Source organism: Psammomys obesus, unplaced genomic scaffold (assembly GCF_907164565.1).
Source record: "Psammomys obesus unplaced genomic scaffold, mPsaObe1.curated_primary_1811, whole genome shotgun sequence".
NCBI lineage: Eukaryota > Metazoa > Chordata > Mammalia > Rodentia > Muridae > Psammomys > Psammomys obesus.
Window position 1 is genome coordinate 892,470 of NW_026586383.1, and position 27,129 is coordinate 919,598.

The window sequence follows — 27,129 nt, forward strand, 5'->3', positions numbered from 1 at the left end:
CTATCTATCTATCTATCTATCTATCTATCTATCTATCTATCTATCTACATTGTGTGTGTGAGAGAGACAGAGACAAGAGAGACAGAGGGCGGGAGAGAGAGAAGGAGAGACTCTAGGAGACTAGCTTTGTGTGCCACATCAGGGCAAGAATTGGGCCAGAGCAAGGAGTAGCATTCAGAAGGAAGCCGCCAAGGCTTGAAGGCCACCCTCCCATCGGGGTCCTGGCAACCCCAGGCCGTGTGACTCTGAATGAGTTACTTAATTACACTGTGCCTCTGATTTGCTCATCCATGAAAACAGGAAGGAATGCTGACCTTATAAAATGTTTGCAGTGGTTAATTGGATAAAATTGATTACATTCAGTAATGTCAGTATTATTCAGTTAAGTAAATTGCCCTACATACTGTTGTCACTCAAAGAAGAAAAAAACAAGACAGACATGAACATTTGCATCCAGCTCTCGGCATTTTTTTTTTAATTAAAAAAAAAAAAGATTTATTTATTTATTTTACATATACAGTCAGTGCTCTGTTTTCATGAACACCAGAAGAGGGCACCAGATCGCAGTATAGATGGTTGTGAGCCACCATGTGGGGGCTGGGAATTGAACTCAGAACCCCTGGAAGAACAGCCAGTGCTTTTAACCTCTGCAGAGCTCACTTCTTAATCCTTAGGACCCTAATGTGATGCCGACTGCTGCTGCTGCTTCTGCTTCTTTTTCCTCTTCCTCTTCTTCCTTCTGCTTCTTCTTCTGCTGCTGCTGCTTCTTCCTCTTCTTCTTTCCTCCCCCGTCTTCTTTTCAGTTTTTAGCACAAGGTTTCTCTGAGCAGCAGGCCTCGGCCTTGCACTCACAGAGATCTGCCTGGCTCCGCCTGCGCATGCACCACTGAGCACAGCTATGTGCCACCTTCTTATGTTTCCTCTCAAGAATCAGGCAAGATTGAGGCGGGGATGTGGCGTAGTTGATAGAGTGCTTGCCTAGCTTTCACAGAGCCCTAGGTTCAACCTCCAGAAAAGCATAAAACCAGGTGTGGTGGTGCAGGCCTATAATCCTAGTACTTAGGAAGTAGAGATGGAGCCAGGAGGATTAGCAGTTCAAGGTCAGCCTCAGCTACATAAAGAGTTCAAGACCATGCTGGGATACATGCCACCCTGTCTCAAGGCTGGGGAAATCAGTCAGGAAAGTGCTTGCCATGCAAGCATAGGGACCAAAGTTTGATCCCCAGAACCCACATAGAAGCCAGTGTGGTAGCTCACCCTTAGATCCTAGATCGGAAACAGAAACAGGAGGATTCCTGGGGCTGACGGGTCAGTCAGTTTAGTGTAGTTCATAAGTACCAGGTCAATGAGAAACAGCATTTCCCCCAAGGTTGTCTTCTGGCCTACACACAAGCAGACACACATGCTTGCAACATACACATAATACTTTTTAGACACAGGAAAGGTTAGTTTTGCATGAGAGAAGGAGAGCTTTTGGGTGGGAGTGTAGAGTAGATGAGACACAGGAATAGATGGCTGTGCTGGGAAGACCTAGTGTGTGGACAGACACCTAGAAGCACAGCCCCTTGCTCTGAGCTCTGCTCAGTGGGCAGGTGGGGAGGCCTGACTGTCAGGTATAGCCAAGCCTCGGTTCTCCATTTGTGCCAGGATGTCAGTAGACACAGTAAGCATTTCCACAGTAGGTGTCATGGAAAAGAAGGGTTTCATTGGACAGTGGGCATGGGTTCCCTTACTTAAGCCTCAAGTGTCCCTGCCAAAGTACCACCAGGGCCACCTGTCTCAAAAGAATCTTGCAGTTTGCTTACAGCCCCACCACAAAAGAGGATGGATATCAGGATTTGCCTGCACCCCTGCCCAGTCCAAGACCATGTGGTGTAGGCTTCCTGTATACCTCAAGGCTTCCTATAGGCCAGGTGGAGCCTATCAGAGTCTGGGGCTGCCCAGATGAACTGGTCTAGTCTGGCTGTCTGTAAAGGGAAAGGGGACTGATTTTTGCTGTGCCCTCTGCCTAACCTTCCAGTTGATTTCTTCCTGCTGCCACTGGTGAGGGTGAAGCCCTGGGCACTGGGGAGGGACCTGTGCTCACTCAGCTGTGCCAGTTGTTCCCTGTTCTGTCCTCTCTCTGCCCGCTGCCCTCTCCCATTCATTTTTTAACTGGCAGGACAAGTTAAATATGCTTTGGAAACCTTCCCCGGCCACCTAGACAGGCACTGCCCTCCTGCCATGCTGTTGATACCATCCCTTCCCCTTCTGGGTCCATGTGTCATACCCCCCGGCCCCCGCCCTCCAAGAATCCAAAAGAATCTAGATTTTTCTCCAGAAAGTTGTACCTTCTAAAACCTGATCTGTGTGCATGTGTGGCGGTTCACCCTGGAGCCCAGAAGGTACCCCAGGTAAGAATCCCTGTCACTGACTTCTCCGTGTGTGCTTGTTCTTTTTCTCCTTGGCTCCCAGCTTGCACTGCAGTTCCCAGCACCAGGGATCCGGTCAATATTTGTGCACTAATAAAGGAAATATGCTGGAGGAGTTACCTGCTGCCTCCTTTGCACTTGTGGCAGGATGCCCAGTTGCACTTCTGTCAAGAACAAGAGCTGAGTTGGCCTGAGGCCAGCGCCCCATGTTCCTCCAGCACATACAGGATATCAGTGATCCCAGGGCCAAGGTCATGTGATCCTGGCAGGAGCTGCTTGGCTCTCAGTGGACAGTGGGGTTAGCCCTGCCTTTTCTTCTGCGACCAGGGCCAGCATGGATCCCTCAGCCTGTGCACACACATCAGGCCTCAGCTCTAGTCTGCCTGAAAGCTGCCACACCCTTTCTCTGTGTCCCCTTAGCACAGCCACCTCTGTCCGTGGTGCCCTCATTTTCCCAGTGAGTCAACCAGCAGCATCTCAGTCTCTCTGCCTCCTCCCGTCTCTCCATAGCCTTTCCTGCCTGACTTTGACCCAGTTCCAGCTCTTACACTGGGCCTTATCTCCTGCTTCCTTGCTCCTCTCCCTGCTGCCAGCCTTTTGTTCTCTTCTCTTTCTCTGTTCACAAGCCTCTAGAGACTAAGCTATACCCATAGGGGGGCTGTGGCTCCTGCCCTGACCCACCTCTGGCCTAGTGATCCCAGTCTGCCATGCCATGCGTGGTGTCCTTATGGAGGCCAGCAGAGGGTGCCTGATACCCTACAAGTGGAGTTATGGATAGTTTTGAGACACCATGTAGTAGCTGGGAGTTGAACCCAGATCCTTTTGAAGAACAGCCAGTGCGTTTAACTGCTGAGTCATCTCTCCAGCCCTTCCAAGGTACCATCTAATATAACTGGATGAAGCAGGCATTAGGACAGACAGTGCCTTCCCTGCTCAGAGGTTTGCTGAGAGCATTGCAGAAGACCCATGGGAGTGAAAGCCCACTGTAACCTTTGTAGGTGCACGCTGTCAGGGCCTATAGCCCTGTGTTCTTTTTTACAGTCCTCTCCTCCCTGCCCTTCCGGGAGCTGCTCCCTGCCCACCCAAGCTGCAAGTTTTTTTCCTTTCTCCCTCATCATTTCCTTTTTGCAATAGTTTGATGATGTCACCATGATTGCCCTTGTTTTCAGAGATGAGGAAACCAAGGTGAGACCTGCGCAAGGCCACACAGTGCAGCCTGGTTTCCCACTCGGTTGTAAGCTAGAGTGTACATGCTCTAGCCAGTGTCAGGCCTGTGGATACAGACTGGTGAGGCAGGTACTTTCCCAAGAGCTCACAGGCTGCTGTCCGAGTAGACCCTCAGACAGGAGCTCCTAGCAGCAGCTTCCATTGGGGATCCAGAAAGAGGAGCGCAGCTGCTCAGTGAGCTCAGTCTGCCCAGGAAAGTCAGAGCCTTTTGTTGTGACCACCTGCTCTCTCCCGCTCGTCTCTGGGCAGTAAAGAGCCTGTAGTTTCTGGTCCCGAGCATGGTGGTGTTCAGTCCAGGGCTTATCACTCCATCTGAGGGTGAGTCAGATGCCAGTGGCTGCCCTACCCCAGTAAATGTCCTTATAACACAGCTCCCAGGGCCACCACACCCAACAGGAAGTCCCTCCACCCCGTTATGAGGTGGCCCTGGCTCCCAGGACAGGCAACAGGGTGCTGTTGTGGGACCTACCAGGTTTGCCAGCTTCTTCCTGCCCCTGCCTTGGGCTTGTCATTCTTTTTCCTTTGTCTGACCTTGAATTAGAGCTGCAGAGTCTCACGCTCTCCTTTTAGGGGACTGCAGTGTTCAGGATTTTGTTTGCATGGGAATGATTTTGAGGCCTTGTTTTCTAATGTCTTTTAACATTTATTTATTTTGGGGTGGGGTGGGGTGTTGGTATGTGCATGCCATCACATGTATGTGGAGGAGGACAACTTGTAGGACTTTGTTCTCTCCTTCACCAAGGATCAAACTCAGGACATCAAGCTTGTCCATAAGCACCTTTTGCCCACTAAACCATTTTGCTGTGCTGAGGAGTTATCTTTTTTGATTGATATGCAGATGGTTAGTCTCCACGGAAATGTACTGGGCTGGTGAGGCATGTCTGTCTGTGCATTGAGAAGTGATCTGCACTGTGAGCTCCTGCTGGGTCTCCAGCTGCTTCAGAAGTAGGGTAAGGGTGACAAGACATTCCATCAGCAGCTGGCATGGTCCTCTCCCAGCCTTACCTGTATCCCTTCATTCCCTCCTGGAATTAAGAGTCCTCATCTTCAAAAAGCTGAGTTCTTGGGACATCTCAACATGAGAGATGACCTTGTTCCTTGACCGCTCAATTTGGATCCTTCATCTTTGGGGCACTTGGCCCTGGGCACAGTTCCCAGCCTTCACTTTAACCTTAACTACCCTTCAAACATACCCACAAGTAGCAGCAGGTTGGGGCAAGTGTAAGCTGGGAGTGGAGATCTCGCCTGACTCTGGTGCCCTCTTGCCACAAGTGCCCTCAGTGTAGGCAGCACTAGAGGAAGACCCTGTCACCCCTTCCTGACCTGTCACCCAATCCTGACTTCCTTAGTCCCAGCAGGGCCAGCCGTGTGGGTCTGCCCTACAAGCCATGACAATTTTGCCAAGCAGCCACCACTCCTAGGAATGTTTTCTTCAACCACTTGGTACCCTGTCCCATGAATCATGTAGAATTTAGTTGAAGGGTTGCCTCCCTCTCTGAGAGTACCTTGCCAGTTCCCCAGATGTATAGAGGCTTTCCTCACCAGGTCTGTTCCTTTGGGTACACTGGGGATCCTCAGGTGTAGCAGCTGGGGAGAGGGATCATCCAGTCAATTGCTTTCTGCACAAGCACAAAGATCTTAGTTCAATCCCCAACACCGGTGTAAAAGCCAGCCCTGGCCAGGTGGTGGTGGCACATGCCTTTCATCCCAGCACTCCGGAGGCAGAGGCCGGAGATCTCTGAGTTCGAGGCCAGCCAGGGCTACACAGAGAAACCATGTCTCAAACAACAACAACAAAACACCAGACCTGAGCCAGCAACTTGGCTCCATGAGTAAAATCAGTTACCACCAAGCCTGATGACTTGAATTTGATCCCTGGGACCCAGATAGTTAAAGGAAAGAGAGTCCCAAAAGGCTTCTTCTGAATATGTGCGCACCCAATTAATAAATAAAACTAAAATGCCAGGCATGCTCTTATGTGCCTATAATCTCAGTGTGGAGGAAGCAAAGACAGTTGGCTACTTGGGCTCACATTTTTGGCAGCAAGTCCCAGGCTGCTGAGAGACCTGTTTCAATAAAACAGAATTGACAGAGGCTGCCAGAATGACTCAGGGGTAAGAGCGCTTACGTCCTTCCAGAGGATCTGGGTTTGATTCTTAGCAGCCATGGAGTAGGCCACAGCCATATGCAGCTGCATTTCCTGGGGATCCAAAGCCCTTTTCTGACTTCTGCAGGCTCATGCACACACATGGTGTATAGACATACAGTTGGGCACCTACACATTAAATAAGTAAATACTAAGACAGAACAAAACCCAACATGGATGGCCTCTGATGAATGATACCCAAGGTTGATCTCCAGCTTCTACACAACATGGCCACCCAAATTCATGTGCACTCACACACACTCACACGTATATTCAAATACACACAGAAAGCCAGTTTTAGAATTGAACAGCCTAACAGTCTAATCCAAAGATACACTAATTTGACACATGGTAAGGAATGATGGTTAAAAAAAAAATACTAAAAATGTGGGGTTTTTGTAATTAAGTTTTTCTAAGAGCAGAAACACTTAATAAAAACATCAGTTCCATAACCCAGGGTAGTCGTGAATCCAAGGCTGGGTGTGTCGGACACTTTTGGCACCTGTGTTGTGATAGCATGAGCAGTCTGACATGCCAAGCTGTGTGTTCTGAACCAAGGCAGCAGTAAAGGCCCTCCGTGCAGCACAGGCGAGCACTGCCAGAAGCACCTTGAATTCCCAATGCATTTAAGTTTGAATTACTTACTGTGTATTTTGCTAAATTTGTCATGAAGACTCCCACATTCAGTTATGTGGCCCCACAGGGAGTCCTGATTCAGAGTTTAAGAAACTGGATTCTAGAGGTGTAGAGGAGTTCTTTGGCTGGTGAGGGTAGAGAATGGCTGTGACTTGGTTGTCAGGAACCAAGGGAGAAACGAGAACAGGAGATTGCTTGGTGGTTAGGAACATTTGCTGCTCTTCCAAAAGGTCAGTGTTCGATTCCCAGTACCAGGTGGCTGTTCACAACTGCCTGAAACTCCAGTTCTGCAGGATCCAGTGTCCCCTTCTGCCTTCCATGGGCATAAGGCAGTGTGATGCACAGACACCCATTCAGGCAAACACTAACACATGGTACCGGGTGGGTGGGGACTAGAAGGATGGCTCAGCAGTTAAGAGCACTTGTTCTTGCAGAGGACCTGGCTTGATTCCTAGAACCCACATGGGTGCTTACAGCCATCCATACCTCCAGTTCCAGGGGTCATGACCCCCTATTCTGACCTACATGGGCACTAGCCACACATGTGTTGCACAGACATAAAATAAATTTAAAGGAAAAAAAATGAAAAAATGGGATGGAGGGGGGAAAATAGAGAAACTTGGGAAGAGTATGGGGCAAGGGTGAGGACATGAAGCTTGCTTTAGGGGGTGTCTCATAGTATTATGTCTGGAGGTGAGGCCCCTAAGCTTCCTGTCTTCCTGGGTGTCCACTTGGCCTGGGCTTGGGCTGGCTGTTGCTGGATCTGCGCATGTGGCCACATCTGAAATATATGGAGAGACAGGAACGGTAGCTGAGGTCAGAGTCAGTTTTAGAAACTCAGCACTGCTCTGGATAGGCTGCTTCTGATCTTGGTGAGAGCTCTGTACCAAACCTGGAGGACTGTGGTCTGGATCTGCCACCATCGTGGACAGGTCCTGTGACTTTGGGCATCTCTTCTCAGTTTTCTTTGACAGCCATTTCTGAATTATCTACACCCCCCCCCATGTTGAACTGAGAACCTAAGATAGGCACTCCTGTGACACCTCACTTCTGTGCCAGGGTTGGGGTGGGGCGGAGAATTCTTAGCATCCCCGGCAGGGGAGTGGAGTGGGGTGGGATGGCAGTACTTGTGACCTAAACCAGTATTGGCCCAAATCGATTATGCTTCTCAGGAATGCTTGCTGGCCCACCTGAAAGTCACTCCCTCCAGCCCCCAGACAGGGTTTTTCTGTGTAGCCTTTGCTGTCCTGGAATTCACTTTGTAGGCCAGGCTGGCTTCGAACTCAGAGCTCTACCTGCCTCTGCCTCCTGAGTGCTGGGATTAAAGGTGTGTGCCATTATGCCTGGCTATGAGAACTATTCTTTAATGGGGAGGCCAGAGTTCATCTTGTCCCCCACCTGCTCCTGCCTGTATGTCTGTCCTCTGCCTGTGCTCTCTGCTCTACGCAGCATCCAGCTGGGGGTCTTTACTGGTTGTCTGTAGACAGCTGCTGCACCTGCTCGCCAGATGGCTAGGAGGTTTTAAAATGTCACTTGGATATGTGAATGTTTTCTTAGGTGTTAATGAGTAACTTGGCCCTTGCTGAGGCCCTTGAGTGTTTCTGGGACTCCTGGAGGTGGCGGCAGCCTGGCTCTGGCTGAGTTTAACCTTGCCCTTGGTTAGGAAGGGGCGTGGTGTGGGCAAAGCTACCCTTCTAGGGGTGGGTCCTCCAGGAGAGAGGGAGGTGGTGGTGCTACCAGCCTACCACAGGAAAGCTGAACATCCTGCTCTACCACCTCCATCCCAGAGAGCAGTTTACCAGCCCCTTCCTTTGGGCAAGCACTTCTGGGGTTTGCTGTTGGTAGAGGACTTTTTATTAGAATATTTGCTTGCTTTTAATCCCTGCACTTAGGTGACTGAGGCAGGTGGATTTTGATGCGTTTCAGGTGGGCCTAGTCTCCACTAGTGGGCTTTAAGCCAGCCAAGCCTACATAGTAAGACCTTGTCTCAAAAACAAAAAGGAAAGAAATCTAGTGGCTTTGTGGGCTAGCCTTTTAGTCAGGAAAGGACCCCATGTTAGCTCAGCCTTTTGAGGCCCCACCCCACCCTATGAACACTCAGACATTGCTAACTTGTTTCTCAAGCCTGAACCTCTGTCTTTTTCCTTCAACCACACACTACCTTTGCTCAAGTTATACCCTGGGAATACCTTTCCCAGTCCTGTTTCTCTGTCCCCAGGAACCCAGATTCTCCCCTCCTCACCCCTGAAGAAGCATGTTGTTTGTTTCCTTTCATCCCTACTGCCTTGTGAGACTGAGCTGCATTGGGTTGGGGAAGGAGAGTCTCTTGGTGTGTTAGGGAAGGCTTTCAATGAGCCAGGCCCCATAGGTCATATGGCCAAGGAATGGCAGTGTCTGTCATTGCCCAGCTTCTCCAAGGTGAGCTCTGGTAGACTGTAACATGAAACAGATGTTATCCCAGGGAGGCAGCAATGGTACAGGACTTTCTAGGAGAGGAAGCGCAGACAGCTACTTAAAATCCAGTGCCAGGGGGTTAGAGAGATGGCTCAGTAGTTAAAAGCACTCAGTAGTTAAAAGCTCTTCCAGAGGACCTGGGTTCAATTTTTAGCACCCACATGGCAGCTCATAATGTCTGTAACTTTAGTTCAATAGCTCTCATTCCAAATGCCAATGCACGTAAAATAAAATTAAACTAAATATTTTTTTAAAAAGAAAATGTTTGTTTAAAAAATAAAAACCCAGTGTCAGCCTAAACATACTGTCAGCCATGACAAGAGACTGCAAGTAGAACCCTCCAGGTTTCTTCTCAGAACCACACCAGCAAGAGTCCACTGCCAGTAAAAAGTGAGTTTGACATTTTCTAGAGGGCTAGCCTTGGCATGCAGTCTTCAAATCCTAGACCTTGGTTCACGCCCTGGGCCTTTGGTGTGGCTCCATATATTTATTCCTGCCCATATGTGCACATATAACTATGGTCAGTTTGTCCAGCCACAGTGATGCTGGGAAGCAGAGGACCTGGGAGCACTTCCTCCTGCAGTAGACAAAAGCAGCCCTGGTGGTGCCCTTAAGTTATGGTCTTGGGGGCCCTTGGACCACAAGCATACTGTCTCTAGGCTTAGGTAAACATGTCTTACATAAACTGGGGTGGGGACCAGATTTAGGGGCTGCCAAGATGGCTCAGTGGGTCAGAGTGCTTGCCACCAAGCCTGTCAACCTGAGTTCACTCCCGTATGGTAAAGGAAGAGACCAGTTCCTGAAATTTGTCCTAACCTCTTCAGGCTCCTGGAAGTTGTCCTCTGATCTCCAAGTGCACTATGGCACACATGTACATGTGTGCACACAAAGAACAAAACAATTTAAGAACCAGATTTCGAAGAAAAGTTTCCCATACACCTGTTAAATGAGTTTTTTTTTTTTTTTTTTTTTTTTTTTACCTCCATCTCCCTTAGTACATCACAGACCTGGGCAGAGAGCCTTGTTCCAAGCCTGGTCCTGAGTTAGATTATTTCCAAAGGGATCCAGATGGGTCTTTCTGGAGAGGAGTCTGGGCTGGAAAGAATGCCAAGAGTTCTGAGTTCTTATTCTGCCCTAGTTGTTGCTGACCATCTTCATCTCCTGTAGCCCAACACATGGTGCCATCCAGATCCATGAAGGTGGCAAGTGGCTGGCCAAGCCTGACCAGCTCCATTCTTGCCATCTAAGACCTTCTAGCTTGTCTTGTGGCCAGGGACCAGGCTGGGATCATGGAGGGTGTGGCTGTTTTTGAATTTAATTTTGAGACAAGGTCTCACTGTGTAGCCCTCACTGGCCTGGAACTGGCTCTATAGACTAGGCTGGCCTGGAACTCACAGAGATCCAGGGCTCTGGGAGGGTTGTAGAGATTTAAATACTGCCTAGGGAGGGTGGCCTGCAGGAGCCACCTGATTGTAGCTCTGATTGTCTTGTCCACAATAGCTTCCCAGGTGACCCGAACTCCTGCAGGAGTGTTCATCTGAGTTGTGACTTTCTTTCTTTCTTTACAGGATAGGGAAGATGGGGAGCCACAGACTAAGCAGCTCAGAGAAGAAGAGGAAGAAGATGGGAAGCACAGGTAGAGCCTCTGTGGGGTTCTCCTCAGCCACACCGCCCTACTCTCCCCACCTGCGTCTTCTCAGAGCTGCGTTCCGGGCTGGACATTGCTCACATGACTGCCTTATTCCGACCTGAAAAGATCAGCCCTGTCACCAGTTAGGACTGTCCCTATAATCCTTCCTCGCTTCCTGTTTAGCTCAGTGGTTATAACCATAGGCCTTTCTATGCCTGCCCCAGATCTGAATAATGACATGGAGACTTATATTTAATTATAATAACTTTAGGCCTTAGCTTACTCCTGTTCCTAGCTCTTATAACCTATGTTAACACATTTATATTAATCTGTGTTCTGCCACGTGACTCGCTACCTCTCCTCAGTTTCACATGTCCAACTTCCTCTATGTCTCGAAGGCAGATTCTGCCTCTTCTTTTCCCAGAGTCCCTGTATCTGCTGGAAGACCTGCCTTCCTCTCTTGCCTTTGCTATAGGCCATTCAGCTCTTTATTAAAACCAACCAGAAGGTGTTGGAGAGTGTTTACAAAGTGATAATACCAAAGTCCAGCCTATAATCGGTTCTCTGTCAGTACAGAAACCAGCATTTGAATATACAAAGACAGTCTTTACACAGTGCGTAAACAGATCACCCCAACAGTGGTTCTCAGTCTTTGTAACGCTGTGACCCTTAAATAGAGTTCCTCATGTAATGGTGACCCCCCCCCAACCATAAAGTTATTTTGTTGCTACTTCATAACTGTAATTTTGCTACTGTTGTGACTCATAATGTAACTATCTGTTTTCCAGTGGTCTTAGGCCACCATTGTGACCCACAAGTTGAGAGCCACTGGTCTAGCTGCTAGCTTGTGTTGCATTCTACCTGTGCATTACATCTTTCAGTCCTGTCATGCAAAAGTAGCTCCCAGTTCTCTACCAGTGTGTAGAGAACTGGGATAGAGTTCTCTACCGTGTGGTCTGACGATCGACTCTACCAGTGTGTAGAGAACTGGGGTAGAGTTCTCTACCGTGTGGTCTGACGATCGACTCACACTGCCTTCTCAGCCTGCATTCATTCTTGTTTCTTTGGTTGTTGAGATGGGGACTCTTACAGCGCAAGCTGGCCTCAGCTATGTAGCCGAGACAGGTCTTGAACTCATGATTCTTCTGCATTCACCACTCAGGTGCTAGGATTACAGGTGTGCAGTACCCTCCCAGCTGGGAGTCGCTCTGACACTCACAGGTGTGCACCACTGTTCCCAGCTGGAAGTCACTCTCTGACACGTGGAGCTTGGCTCAGAGGCTATTTCATCCTTCTCTTTGCCTTCATTCACTTTATATAATTAGAGCATTTGCCTTACTTTATGAAACACTGTGTCCGGTTGAGTTGGTTTAAATGAACTATGCTCAACATGTAGAATGGGCTTGACCAGCCTTCCCTCATGACCGCAGGCATGAGGTCTTCCCTCGTAACTTGGAAGTACACTCCACAGAGTTCCCATGTTGCGTTGCTTCAAAAAGATTCTGGGAATGCTGAAGGACATGTAGAGCAGGGAAGAGCTGTGCCACTGGTCCTATGGGCCAGGACAGCCTGACTTCCCAGAAGTCCCATGCCTACCCTGTCCTGCTCAGCTCTGAGCTGGGGTGTGGCTGCAGTTAGACTCTGCATTTTTTTTAAACAGATGCCTTTATTTCCTCTGCCCTGGACAGCTTCCTGCTTGTATAGGTACTGCTGCTTGGAAGATAGGTCTTGGTGTAGAAGGTAAGGATGGCTCTCTGGGCAGGCAGAGGAAGCCGGGCTGGAACACTGGAACAGGCCCTTCCTATCACCACACCCCTTAACCAGGAATGTCTCAGAGCAGGCCCTCATCTCTGTCTTTTTCATCTCCAGCATCAGTTAGGAAGTCCTTTTACGTCATCTTGTTGGCAGGCCTTCAAGGTCCTTGTTATCTCTCTTGGGTTCGGAACATGGCAGTGGCTCTTTTCTGTGAGGTCTTATGGTGGTAGAGTCAGCTCTACACTGTGCTCTGTGGTTTGGGGAGCCCCTAGCACCTCGAGGTCTCTTTGCCAAGTGCCCCAAGACTTGTATTATTTTGGGGTTGGTACCTGCATTGTCATCCTCATTCTCAGTTACTACTTAGAAGCCAGGAAGTTTATGGGTTCTAGATGGAGCCTTGAGTCTCATTTCTGGAATGTCTCTGATACACTGGATGGTCTCTTCTCATCCTTGCTGAGAAAGAAGGGTCACTGGTTAGCAGTAGGCGGGTTGGTTAGTAAGAGACTCAGCTGTTAGGCTGCCGTGGGCTGAATCTCAGAGATGGTGCTGCAGCAAAGGGAAAGTTCAGGATTGAGACTCAAATTTAGAAATGACACATGATGCTACCCAGTTTGTACCAACTTCACAGCATACCTGCTGTGTGCCGTGCAGGACGGCGCCGCTGCAGGGAGACAGGTGGGTGGTGGCGCTCCCTAAAGGGACACAGGCTGTTTACAAGAGGAAGTGTGATAAGCTGCTAGGTACTGTGAAGAACAGTGTGAGCACATAGGAAGCAATGGCTGCAGATTAACACTGGTGAAGAGGCAAGGAAACCGGGTCCAAGATGGCATTAACTGAATGGAATGTGTGTTTTATTTTTAAACACAGACCAAAGGGGAGGGGGCAAACCCATGGCACAGTATAGAAAAATGTGGCTTTTCTTTCTTTTTTCTGGTGTTTTGAGATAGGTTTTTCTCTGTGTCGCCTTAACTAACTATGCTGGACTCACTCTGTAGACCAAGCTGTCCTTGAACTCACAGAGATCCACTTGCCTCTGCCTCCCAGGTGCTGGCATTAAAGGTGTGTGCCACCACACCTGGCAAAATATGCCTTTTCTTGACTCAGGGAAGGTGGGGACATAAGTTACAACCTTCTTCCTAACTGTGAAAAAGAGGACAGGAATGCTTGGTTCCAGGTTGCTGTCCTGTGAGGTTTTGTCAAGGCCCTTCTCACGCTCTAGTCCAGAGCATGAGACTTACGTCCTTTTGTCAGAACAGCTGAGGTCCAAGCACAGTACACAGCGGCTTAGGTTCTGTTTTTCTCTCCTCTCTGGAGCTGTGAGCATGGTGCAGCTTGTTTGGCTTGGAAATGGAGGCCAGTTAGCAAGGAATTGCACCTGCCTTTGCAGCTCCCAGAAAAAAAGCAGGCTCTTCTGAATGGAATGTTCAGAGCATAGGGCTTGACCCAGGAAGGCCAGGCTGAGTCTTGGTCACAGTTAGTACAAGGCCAGACCCTTGGGCTGGACCCTAGACTATGGTGTGCAGGGCTTGAACTCTCCAGGAAGAGCAGGATGAAGCAAAGGGCAAGTACCCCATGCAGAAAGGGCTCTAGCAAGATGGATTTCAGCAGATCCAGACAGACCCCCCAGGCCCTTAGGGAGAGGGTGACCTGATAGAGGGCTGGCCCCTGAGGCTGGTCACAGTTGGGCGCTTTGGAAGTGAAAACAGACTGCTTCAGTCCAGGTGAACTGGAGGAAGCCTGGGAGACAGCAGCCCTTTGAGTATCCTGTGGAGAACAGTGACTACTTAGGCCAAAGCCTTGAGGAGAACATGCCTTGAGTTAGGCATGAAATTCCGAGGGCTGAATTTAGGTAGTCAGGCCCAGAGCCCTGAACCTTCAGGGTGAAAAGGTAGGTGATAGAAGCCCTGGCTGGGAAGACAGACAGCGCTTCAATTTCTAGGACGTCTACTCACGAGCTGCAACCCCAGTGTCAGTGTGGGTCCACCCTAGGAATGACACTGAGGGACTTACAGAATCTGTGTCTGAGCTCCGCACTGCATGGGACAGGACTAAGCTGTGCCTGGTGCCTTCTGACTCAGACTCTCATGGGGAGGAAAAGGCACTCTTTCTCACCTTCCTTCTCCACTTCTCTTTGGCCCTGACCTAGAGACTCGTCCCTAGCCATCGCATCACACGCCGCCACCAGCTCTGACCTCTAACTCCAGATGGTCCCAGGGACCTGCTGTCCATGAGCACCTGAGTGCTGGCAGAGAGTGAGATCCGCCTGCACCATTGACCCTGTAGGAGACACTTGGCTGGCAGCCTGTTGATTTGTTTATGCAGGTCATCATGCACTTAAAAAAAACGGAGGCCCTGGAATAGTAGGACTCGAGCAGATTGAGTGGACTGGGGTTTGAAGGTCATATCTAGGTTAAGGGTCATGGCCTATAAATTATAGCTCTTTGCCCCTAGGGTAAGTCACACTGCCTCATCTGAGCTTCGGTGTCTTCATCTGAACAATTGGAAGTGGAAGAACACTTCCTTCCCCTGACGGGGAACTAACACTGTAGCTGCTTTCCTAGCCATGCTGGGCTCTGAGCAGCAACAAGACACTCGGAGGGCCGCCCTCCTGAGAGGGTTACCTACATGCAGAGTTTGAATCCACCTACGTAACTCCTAGCGAACACATTCGCTATCTTTACAGCTAGGACAGTAGCTGGGTAACAGCAAGGTGGGAAGGTGGGTACATGGGAGTAGAAATGTGTGACCAGAGAGAGAGGAGCCAGTACAGAGCCTCACTCACTTGGCAGATTAGACAGTGCTGGAAGTAAGCCGAGTGGCCTCATTTCACAGATTGAGCTGTCCAGTCAGGGTATGCAGCCCAGGAGCGCTGTGTCTGGCACCCTTGAGGCCCTGCCCTCGATTCCCAGCCATGCTGGTTCTCATGGCCTGCCCAGGGTGCAAGATCTGCCTTCTTCCTAGCTCCTGTCGCCCATAAGACTTTTTCCAGAATTGCTTTGGCTATTCCAGTCCTTTCTTTCTTATAAACTTTACACTCAAATTGGACGACCTGGCACTTCAGCACTTGCAAGGCTGAGGCAGGAGGATTATTGTGAGTTTCAGACCACCCTGAGCTACAGCATGTCTGCAAACTTCCCTCTGCCCCTGCCTTGTACAAAGGCACATCACAGGTTAAGTACGTGTTGCTCCATTGTCTGGTTGGCCACAAGGCTACTCCCACATTCAGGCTGTAGGTGTCCCTTTCACCAGGCAGTGGGATGGCCCTGGCTCCCTTCTCTCCCAAACCTCCAGCATGGAAATGAAACGCGAAGCACGCCTTTCCTGACTCACAGTTCTCAGGAGCCAGCTGGGAATTGGGAAGACCGAGTTAAGAAAGGGCTGATTTAACACCAGTGGTGAATCTGACTCATGTTTTGACTTGCAGTGGGCATGTCTGCTGTGCAGAACGAGGGTGGGAGCTCACTGGGGCCTTCCCTTTTTGTGTGAGAAAAGGGATCTTATGTGTCACGATCTTCCGTGCTTGTGCTTTCAGAGTCCTTTTCTGAAATCTTCTGGCCGCTCTGGGCTGGGTGTGGTGGATAGGTGGGGTAACCACAGTCAGGCAGGTGAAGTCACTGGGCTAAAATCTCCCAGCTGAAAGGGAGAAGGGCTGACTCTTGGCCCTTCCCTGCATCCTGCCTGATGCATAGGGTGGGAACAGTGATCTCATGCACCTCTGTGTCACCAATGAGAAAATGAAGCTGTCCCAGTTCTCTTCATGATCCCTGCGAAGAGACATGGTCCTGCCCTGCCCTCTTGCCCTCTTGGCCTTCAGAGCTACTCCACATGGGAAGGAATCCTGGCCTCTGTCCCATGTCCTCTAGACTCAGGTCAAGGGTAGGCTAAAGGGTGCAGCAGCCCTGTGAAGAATCAGTTGGGCATTTGCAGGCCTGGACAGCCTGGTAGGATGAACTCCACTTCCTCCTGCAGTTTTCTGTGGAGTTACAGTTGGGCCTCAGAATGAGGAATATTGGACTTTGCAGGCCTCTCTCCCTGTATCCCTGTTGCCTGAACTTCTCAGGAGACCTGAAGAAAGCAGGTAGAGCAGCAGTGACAACAATGGAACAGTTCCGTCCAAGTCCAGCGTGGTGAACCGCCAGTCTGTTGGACTTACTTGTATAAGAATTTGGGGGAGATTATGTACAGGAGCCTGGGTGGCCCAGAGACAGGTGTTGCAGCACTCACTAGGCTGAGCCCAGCATGCTGGCTTCCCATAGCTGCACAGATGACGTCTCCCACCCACCTTTTGGTTACTGTAGCTCTCAGCTACCAGGGCCAAGGATATCCAGCTGGGAGGGGGCTCAGGAGGTTGTGTCTGGAATTTCAGGTGAGAGAATGCTGCCCCTCCCTCATTTTATGTGGGACTGTCAGCAGGCACCATCTTAAGAGCCTCTTTTTTAAAAAGATACATATTTTTATTCTGTATACAGTGTTCTGTCTGTGTGTACACCTGCACGCCAGAATAGGGCCCCAGATCTCATTATAGATGGTTGTGAGCCACCATGTCATTGCTGGGAATTGAACTCAGGACCTCTGAAAGAACAGCCAGAGCTTTAACCTCTGAGCCATCTCTCCAGCCCCTTAAGAGCCCCTTGAGGGGTAATCACAACTGCTCTGATTAAGGTGGTAATGGCTGTTACTGGAGGACAGAATATCCATCCACCATAGGCCCCTTCAAGTAGCCATTGTACCAGCTTGCATTTGGGGGGCAGCTCAGCTGCTGTAGTCCATACTTCTCTTCTTAAATGTAAATATGTACACACACACACACACACACACACACACACACACACACACTTGTTTTGAGTTTTTGAGACAGTCACTATGTAGCCCTGGCTGGTCCTTGCTTTGTAATCATACTTACCTCAGACTCTAGAGAGCCCATGTGTGTGAGATTACAGGTGTGTACCACCATATCTGGATTTAAACTTAAATTGCTGTTTAAATATACCTTCAGGTTTTTTTTTTTCAATTGTAAGAAATTTAGAAAATACAAATTAATGGGCAACTTAACAAGCCTCTCAATAAAAAAGGGCTGAGGATGTGGCTCAGTGAACACTTACAGATAGCCAAGCCAAAGGTTTGATCCCAGTATTGGAAAGAAAGAGAGACAAATTAACAGTTTGCATATCCTATTGTTCTATAAATGTTTTAATATGATATATCTTGACTGTGGATAGATATAAATAAATTCCCTATGACTTCCTAATATTTCCTTTTCTTCCCCCCCCCCCCCCCCGCCCGAGACTGGGTTTCTCTGTGTGGCCTTGGCTGTCCTGGACTCACTCTGTAAAACAAGCTGGGCTTGAGCTCATGGAGAGCTCTCTGCCTCTGCCTCCTGAGGGCTGGGATTACAGGTGTATGCAACCACGCCCAGCTGGTGTCTTAATATTTCTAAGTACTGATTTATTTGTTAGCCCTCTGTTTTTGACGTATCTGCCGTTTCAGAGAGACAGAGAGAGAATGTGACTGTACATGGGGATTGCGCCCTGCCCTGTACTGCTAGGTGAGCAGTCTTCCACTGCTCTCCAGCCCTGCTTTTGTTTTTGTGTTTTTAAGATTTATTTGTACTTTATGTGTATGAGGATTTTGCCTGCATGTATGTTTATGTGCATTACATGCATGCAGCATCCAAGAAGGCCAGAAGAGGGCATCAGCTTCTCCTGGAACTTGAGTTAACAGCAGTTGTGAGCTGCGATGTGGGTGCTGGGAACCAAGCCAGAGTCCTCTTCCAGAGCAGCCTGTGCTCTGAGCCCTGACCCATCTCTTCTTGTCATTCTAATCTGTAAATGCCCATTAACTGTGGTGGGTTTCCAAGTGGGGAGGGTAGAGAACTCAGCTCGTCAGTGAGATGTGATGCGATGCGATGCGATGCGATGCGCTGATGTGATGTGATGTGATGGTAGTGCTCACTGGACAGTCTGACTGAACTAGTGGCTATCCTGGAAAGCTGCTAGCTGTTAATAAACGGTCCCTGGGTACAATGGTACACACCTGTAATCCTAGCACACAGGAGGCTAAGGCTGAAGATTGGGAAATTTCAAGTCTTACAATTTCAAGTTGTCGTCATCCCCCACCCCCCTGTAACACTGTGCCGTCTGCCTCCAGCGTTACTCGGCTGCTTAAGACACATCTGTGCAGACATTTTGTTCCACTTGCCACTGTGTGTTACTACTTCAGCAGTGATCTCCCTGGAGTAGGATCGCTGGGTCAAGGGTTTGAATGCCTTCATGAGTCTTGAGAGAAGCCACTGATCAGTCTCTAGACAGTAAGATCGCTGGTTCTCTTGCCTTTCATGGTTCAGCAGGGTCTGGCCATGGGCAGCAGCCAGCAGAGCTTTGTTATTTGTTCATATGGAGATGTGTGTGAGGAGGGCCTTAGAGCTCTGGTGTCTCTGTACTTTGGACATTAAAAATGAGAGCCTTGGGCCTGGAGCGGTGGCTCGGCTGAGAAGAGCACTCACTGGCTGCCAAGGCTGAGGAGCCTTATGAGAAGTCCCTTGTATGTGAAGCAAAGGTCACTGTCCTAGAAGTTTTGGGGCTCACTGGTCCCCTTTCCATACACTTCAGGCCTGTTCTCTGATTCTCGATGGCTCCGGGGGCTTGGGTGCTGCTGGGGCCCTTCTGTTGGTACAGTGTGGAGAGCTGAGGGAGCTCTGAGGGAATGTGTATTGTTGACATGGGCTTGGCCTCACAGCCATAGCAACCGCAAAGCCTCCTCCAGGTGAGGCTGAGAGGGGTAGCAAAGGTTTCCTCTGGTCAGATGTGGATATGAATGTAGGCAGGTGTACACAAACTAGCAGCTCCAGCCTCCTGAATGTTTACAGCCCAGGACTGCTCACCCTCAAAGCCCGCCTACTTCACTAGCTAGCTCCTCTGCACTGGCCGCGTGCTCTGTCACCTTCAAGCAGAGGCTGGCTCTCCTCTGGCCTGTCTCTCCCACACCTTTGACTTTTGGTGCTTGAAAGCTGGAATTTGGGGATCATCCCACACTTCCTGCAAACCCTTGCCCTGGCATGGTATGGGACTAGAAAGGGTCTGTGGAGCTGGATCCCATCTTCTTTCCCTGTAAGCTACAGTTCTTGTTGGCCCCGCACCCAGTTCGGAGTAGAAAGGGCTGCAGCAGCCAATAAGATAAGCCCAGCTCCTGGCTGGCCCAGTTTCCAGAGTTCAGTAGTAACTGATAGCAAGCAGGTGGAGACCAGGCAAACTGGACCAGCACACAGGTAAAAAGGAAAGAGGCCTTTTGCCTGAGCCTCAGCTACTAGGAAAGTGTCCTGGTGACCCTGCTTCCCTATGGGCAACACAAAGACCAATTTCTGTCTGCTCCATTAACTGGCTGCGAGGGGTACTGAGGGGTCTTGGCAGGCCCTGCCTGTGCATGCTGGGTGGCTTGTTGCCAGCTGCATACAAAGCTTTGTCCCTCGTGCTGTGGGTCTCCTTTGTATCCATCCTGACAGGTGGAGGTCTCAGGGCCAGTGAGCTTCTGGAACAGAAATGTGGACATGAGACATCTGTTCTTGAGGGCTCTGCTGTAGTCAGTTCTGATGACTTCAGCCTTTGCACCCCCAAGCCTCAGGAGGGATGGATGGTCCTGGCTTCCAGGTGGACACTAATAAGTAGCATAATCCTGTCCATATCTCAGAAACATCAAAACCAAGCTTTGGGCCCAGGCCATACTGTTAGAAGTCCAGGACGCTAGACTCTCCTTCCCCAGCAGCTACCTTATTCTAAGGGGTGGGGAGTAGAACCAGCATTTGACTCCCATGACCCCAGAAGAATAACTGGCTGCTGTGCGTACAGGCAGCACCAGCGTTTCCGGGCCCGCTAAGAAGGTGTAGGTGTTTCCTTGCCTTACTGGCTGGGCTGGCACTGTTAGCCCCACTGCACCCAGTGCAAAAGGAAGGCTGCTCAGCCGTGAAGGAGAGGCCCAGGAAGCACCCTGGGCCTGCTCCTGAGAGCCTGAAGTTTGCCTCTTGTCCCTTTTTCTTTCACTCCAATCACAGTCTTTTTAGACTTTTTTTGTAATTAACCATGCCATTTCCTTTTTCTGTTACCTTGTTAGTAAGCTCTCTTTTCACCCTTTCTTTTAATGTCTTTCATAGGGAAGACATCATACATTCTTAACAAATGTCCTAAGAACAGTGAGTAAAAAGTAGTGGTAGAGAGACTGGCTCAGTGGTTAAGAGCACTGACTGCTCTTCCAATAGACCTGGGTTCAATCCCAGCACCCACATGGTAGCTCACAACTGTCTGTAACTCCAGTTCCAAGGGATCTGACACCATTACTCAGACACACGTGGAGGCAAAACACTAATGCACATAAAATAAAAATAAATTATTTCAAAATTAAAAAAAAAAAAAAAAGGCCGGTTAATCCCAGCCTGTGGTGAACTTGGGAGGCAGGGGCAAGTGGATCTCTGTGAGTTCGAGCCAGCCTTGTCTACAAAGCAAGTCCAGGACAGCCAAGGGTTTCTATACAGAGAAACTCTGTCGCAAAAACAAAAAACCAAAACCAAACCAAACCAAACAAACAAAAAACTGGGTGCCTAGAGAGATTGGCTCAGAGGTTAAGAGCACTGGCTACTCTTCCAAAGGTCCTGAGTTCAATTCCCAGCAACCACATGGTGGCTTACAGCCATCTGTAACGAGATCTGGTGCCCTCTTCTGGCATGCAGGTATCCATGCGGACAGAATACTGTGTATATAATAAATAAATCTTTAAAAAGAGAGATCGAGAGAAAGAAAAGAAAAAAGATAGCTGGGACTGTCTAGAACTCAGTCTACCTACCTCAGCCTTCTAAGTGGTGCGATCACAGTCCTGCCCCTTCATGCCCACACTTCGTCGCCTTAGTTTTCCATGCTGTCAGTGGAGACATTAGCTGTTAATTTCAGTTTCTTCATTGAAGATTGGGTATCTTTGGTTTGTTTTGTGATTTGGAAATGGTTTGCCTACATCTTACCTTTCTTTGAGGTTCATGGTTTTTCTTGTTTGGGCCAGCATTTCACGTATCCTAGCCTGGCTTCAAACTCTATGAGTACGTATGTAGCCCACCTTGAACTTCTGATCCTCCTGCCTCGGCTTCTCAATATTAGCTCATACCACCACACCTAAATTTAAAGTTTATATCTGATAATTCTAGTGTGTTCTTGGTTTTCAAAGAACCATGACGTTGTGCACGGAAATTCTGGGGCTCACCTGAAGTTCTGGGTTATTTCTTTTTCTCCGGAGAGAACTTACGTCTCTCTCACCAACATCTGACATTGGGGTTCCCTCCCTCTTAGACTGGAGTGTCCGGTTACACTACACCCCCACTGAGGGGGGACCCATTTCACCTGGTGGCAGAGTGACAGCTTGCAAGTTCACCCTGTTCTTAGGATGGGCTCACGGTGGGAAGCCTGGAGCCTAGTCCTGCTCCTCCTTGGCTCCATGACATTTTTCTCTCTCCAGTCTGTGAGCTTGCAGAAAGCTCAGCTTTTCAGACACTGTGTAGCAAGAGACAAATGTTCAAGAAGACACCGCTGGCAGGCCCTCATTCCTTACTTCTTATCTCTTCGTGCAGCCCCTGCAGTCCTTGTGGTCTTGGCACTTCTCCAGGGCCAATCAGTGGATGTTTAAACTGTGTCTGTGCTTGGGTTTGTTAAGTTGTTTGTGGAAAGGGAATTAAATCTTTGGACCAGCATAGAAAAGTCCCAAGCATAACCCAGTGCTTCTTTCCCAGAGACTCCTGCCTTTTGGCAGTTGCCCAAGGACCGCAGTTCAGGCTTTATTGGGGGTTCAGGGTCTCTTCCTTTGACCTCAGTGAGTCAGGTGAGAGCTTGAACCTAGCTTGATACCGAGCTGGGCACATAGCACAGCCTCCATATTCATTGATGTGGAGACCGAGGCCCACACTGGGACCTCCCCCAGCGAGGGCCTCCGTGTCCCTGATTGCTGGACCAGGGCTTACTCCATGAGAAGTGCTGGATAGTGTCGCAGGGGTGTTGCTGTCTGACTGCCCTGGCTTCCTCCTACCTTTCTGGCTCTCCCTTCATGCCGTGGCCTCCCGAAGACATGGGGCAGCGGGTGAGCCTTGTGGCTGCAGACCCCCCTCTTCTGATTAACCCTGGAACCTGGATCTGGTTGTGGGGTTTGGTGTGGTTCTTTTTTTTCCCCCTCTAATCCCTGCCATTTTCTTCCCACACCCAGTTTCTATTCCTCTTTTCTCCCCAGCCTGTGGTGAACAAAAGCCATGGCAGCAGGTAGGCTGTAGTTTCTCACTTTGTGCCCCAATGACCTGTCGCTTACCCTAGCCCTGAGCAGGCATAGGGAACAGGGGCTGGGTAGGCCTGAAAGTGTGAGATGGGCCGTGTGGGTACTGGCACTCCCCAGGCTTAGTCCCAGGAGCCTTAGAGGAGGGAGGAGGTGGTATGTTGGTATATGAGCAGGGAGGAGAGCACAGGTGGAGCTCCAAGTTCACAGCACGGCCGCTAGTTGTGAGGCCACAGGCATCATGCATCTCACCTGTGGAATGGCGTGCCCTCCCGGGGACCAGGGAGGCCACCAGCATGCTTACCTAGCTTAAGCAGAGCTCTCACAGTCCTGAAAACCTAGGACTTAAGGGACCAGAACCAGAGTCCAAGGACCCAAAGTAGAGTAGGGAGAAACGGGGGGGGGGGGGGGTTCCTCTGTGTCCCTTTGGCCTAGGGGTCTGTCCATGTCTCCCTTCACTAAGCCCAGCGGCCCCCCAGGAGCTCTCATCCTGCTGCCCTGTGAGGCTGCCAGGGTCCCCTCTTCCCAGGGACAGTCCTCTGTATGTGCTTGGGATTTGATGAGCTGCAGGCTAGGAGGCTGCCTGCAGACTGAGATAAAAGACCTTTCAGGGTTTGAGCTTTGTAGGTCCCAAATACTGTCCAGAAGTGGACCATGGCATATGGCTGTGCCTGTCCCCCATAGCCTTTGTGGGCCACTCCCATCAGATATGCACCAGATCAGCCTCTCGTGTCTCCATCCACTACAGCCTCAGGCCCAGAAGCCACCTCCTGCCTTTGCACACACACATACACTCTAGCCCATCTTCATGTCAGCCACACACCCTTGGCCCAGTACACACAGACCCTTTCACTGAAAGTGATGGACTATGTGACACATTGGTCTAAGACATGAAAGCTCTGAGGAGTGCAGGTTGGCTGGGCCTGGAGAGCTAGTGTGAAGGGCTTTCTCTTGAGTGGTTCAGCAGGGGCTATAGCTTAGCCCTGCCCTCAGATGTACAGTCGCTGCTATGTGACGTCATGAAAACGGCCTCGGTTCCCATAACTGTCAAATGGAGGTAACCCAGTATATGCTCGTAAATGTTCCCAGTCACCCTGACCCAGTCTCTGAGGAACATTAGAGAGAGGCTTAAGCTTTCTGCTTCCCTTCCCCTGGCCGTCTGCAGACAAATAGGAAGAAACTTGAAACTTGCAAGTTGTGGTAGGCAGACAAGGAGCCACCCATCCCACCCACTCCCAGACTTAAAGGTGCCTATGTTCTGCTCTTCCAGGGGACTCAGGCTTCGGAACTATGTTCCAGAGGATGAAGACCTCAAGAAGAGGAGGGTCCCCCAGGCCAAACCAGTTGCAGGTACATGAGCACCCTTTCCCCCCATGGCCCTTCCAGTCATCCTCAGAGAAGTGCTGCCATACCAAGCCAGAGATGGGCCTCTGGGGCAGGAGGGAGGCCCTAGGCACCTGCTGTCCTGGGGGGACCCACAGGCCCTCTCGGCATGAGGAGTAGAAGTGACCTGGGGTCCTTATACAGCAGGGCAAGGTGGTGAGTCATGTGTCCCTGGGGAGGGGCAGAAAAAAAGACCCCAGAGAGGGGCTGACCATAGACACTCAAGAGAACAGCCAGCAGCAACACAAAGGCCAGAGGGGCCCAGACCAGATTTTTCCACTGTCTTGATGCAGGGTGAGAACCCTTTGTTCTGAAAAATCTCACTTTGTTTGGTTTTAAGACAGGGTCTCCCAGGAGCTCACTGTGTAGACCAGGCTGGCCTTGAGCTCAGAGATCTACCTGCCTCTGCCTCTGCCTCCCAAGTTCTAGGATTAAAAGCATGTGCCACCATGCCTAGCCAAGAATCTTAGTTTTATTTTTTATTTTTTTATTTTTGATACCAGCTTTTCATTGTACAAAAAAAAGAAAAGAAAAGAAAAGAAAGAATGAATGAATAAATAAATACCTCATCAAAAGTCCAGAAGTTGTGCAGTTGTTTCTTGCTAATCCGCTTTCAGTGTAGTGGAGCAATAGCAGAGTCAGGTGAGGCCACCCACAGGATAGGAGAGGAATGAGAAGCCGACCCCTTGCCTCTACCAGGAGGCCACCCAGGACTTCTGTCTGAGGAGAGAAAGGAAAGGCAGAAGGACACATCCCTGGTGGCAGGGCTGAAGGCTGCCTAGAGCCCACAGTTGTTAGTGTTTCAAAATCTGTCCCCAGAAGGGGCCACCCAGAGGCCTACTGGCTTATGGGGCAGGAGGTGGAAGGGAAGGGAAGATAAGACACTCAGACTCCAGCAGGACCCAAAGGAAATCCTTGGGGCCTTTACTTTTAATACCACACTTCATGTACACAGGCACTTCCCACGTCACAGCGTGAGGTGTGGGCTTTGTCCACTCCAGCTGTAGCCTGCTGCTGTCCCTTTCCAGGCCCTGGGGTCTGCCTTCAGCCTGAGAAACCAAGCTCTTCCAGCTGAGTTGGGGCCCAGGAGAGAGGGAGGAGCAAGAAGCTTGGGATTTCTCCTTTTCCCTGGGCTCCTTAAGCCGATCACTGTGGAGTAGCAGGGCCTGTTCACAGGGCTGTGTTGTTCTTGTGCCCTCTAGTGGAAGAGAAGGTGAAGGAGCAGCTGGAGGCTGCCAAGCCGGAGCCTGTCATTGAGGAAGTGGTAAGTGCCTGGGTGGCCCACTCCCTGGTTGTGTTGCTTCCTTCTCTAGAGTCTCTATTCCCACCCTGCTTCCTTCCTTGCCTGTCTGCATTGTTCTACCTCAGTGCCCTGTCTCGCCACCTCCCCCCCCGGAGGCTGGGCCTTGGCCCTAAGGAATTGTCTCCTCTCTCCCTAGGATCTGGCCAACCTGGCACCCCGGAAACCTGATTGGTAAGTGTTATCCATGCAGGCTGGTGCAGGCTGTTTGGGGTGGGGAGTTGGGGGTGATAGCGCTTGGTGCAGATCATAGGCTGGGAGGACAGCCAAGGATCTGCAGGTAGGGGACAAGCAGTGCAGGCATAGCTCTGTGTAAGACGGTCAGGAATAGGGCCAAGTGGGATATGAATGATGGCAGAGGGGCCTGAGGGATGAAAAAGCAGTTATCCCGTGAAGCCTCTTCTGTAGGGAGAAAACTCACCTGCTCCAGAGGCCCCATCTGAGCAGCACACCCCTTTGTCTCAGGATACCACAGTGAAGAGAACGATGGATGAGCAGACAAGGCTTTATGTCCCCGTTCTGACTGTAAAGTAGGCTACCCCCTGTCTTCAAGCCCGGAAGCCTCCAAGGTCCTCCAACTGAGCTTCGAAAGTGGGCGAGGGAAGGGCTGTAGGCTTCTCTGTGCCTTGGGCCAGAGTCAGAGCTGCTTTCCTTGTGCCTGAGGATCTGTGTGGGTACAGCACCTTCAGTGCTTTAATTTGGTGAAACAGGCATGAGGCGTGTGTTGTAGGAACCACAGATCAGAGGGGCTAAATTTATGTGCATGGCCGGAAGCCCCAGGAGTGGGAGGGGCGCAGTGGCAGGAGGAGGCTGTGGCTGGAGGCCGAGTAGGACTGACAGTTGGCCAAGACAAGTTGCTCCCGGATGCTGACTTAGGGCACATAATGGGAGGATCCCATGGAGCCATCCACCGTTGTGTCTCAGTCTTCTACCTTGGCTGGGTCTGTAGTGCACATTTAGTTAGCTCAGTGGAACCGTGGAGGATGACGGGTCTTGGGGGTCCAGAAGAACAGAGAAGGCAGCATCTTGGTCACCCCAGAGCAGCTCCTCAGGCAGCTGAGGACATAAATGCCAAAGCACTGCAGGAAGATGCCAGGGCCACACCACAAAAGCCCTTAGTTTAATCCCCTGACTTCTTGTTCCAGGGATCTCAAGAGAGATGTAGCCAAGAAGCTGGAAAAGCTAGAAAAGCGGACGCAGAGAGCCATCGCAGAGCTGATCCGTAAGCTCGGTCTGGCTAGTGGGTCCTGCCCTCATGGCGGTGGCTTAAGCACAGTCCTTTACCATTTGTTTGCTCTCCATCCAGGTGAACGACTAAAAGGCCAGGAAGACAACCTGGCCTCTGCAGTGGACGCCACCACTGGACAAGAGGCCTGTGACTCTGACTGAGGTGTTCTCCATGTCCCATCTGTCCAGCATACATCCTCTGGGAAGATGCTCTTAGGCAAGGGTGGGATTAGGCCAGCCAGCACTTCTGGGTCTTGAGAACTGAGCCAGCACAGTCGTGTCTCAACTCTACGGGGTAAGGATAGCTGTTTCCCAGGGGCGCCCACCACCCTGAGATCTGTACATATGTATGTATATTGAGCTGTTTTTAACTTCTGGAAGTAAACTCCCATGTATTAAAGGCCTGTCGCTGTTTCCTGTTTGCTAGGTGCCCTGGGTTCGGACTCTTAGAATGCAGAGGTGATACTCAATGTGCTTACCCCTAGGTTTGGCCAGCCATGTTGTGGCTGGATGGATAGGTGGGGCCAAAGCTGAACTTCCGGCTCCAAATCCCTAGTCAGTGTCAGCAGTGGTCACCTCAGAACCCTTACACCATAGATACGGGGACAGGGAGTGTCCTCGTAAGACCTCACAGGGCCTTTCGGTAGTCAGTAGGAATGCAGGAGAGACT

The 27,129-nt window shown here is 50.3% G+C and overlaps 1 protein-coding gene across 1 annotated transcript in view; it reads left to right on the plus strand.

The window, feature by feature from the left end:
• The window catches only part of Ccdc12 (coiled-coil domain containing 12), a 49,885-nt gene extending 23,026 nt beyond the window's left edge, over positions 1 to 26,859 (plus strand). The window contains exons 3-8 of the mRNA XM_055601820.1: positions 10,443 to 10,510; positions 23,820 to 23,899; positions 25,135 to 25,196; positions 25,372 to 25,406; positions 26,378 to 26,454; positions 26,539 to 26,859. Coding sequence (XP_055457795.1) covers positions 10,443 to 10,510; positions 23,820 to 23,899; positions 25,135 to 25,196; positions 25,372 to 25,406; positions 26,378 to 26,454; positions 26,539 to 26,621 — 405 coding nt within the window. The 3' untranslated portion in view covers positions 26,622 to 26,859. The remainder of the gene's footprint in view (positions 1 to 10,442; positions 10,511 to 23,819; positions 23,900 to 25,134; positions 25,197 to 25,371; positions 25,407 to 26,377; positions 26,455 to 26,538) is intronic.
• Positions 26,860 to 27,129: the final 270 nt, after the last annotated feature.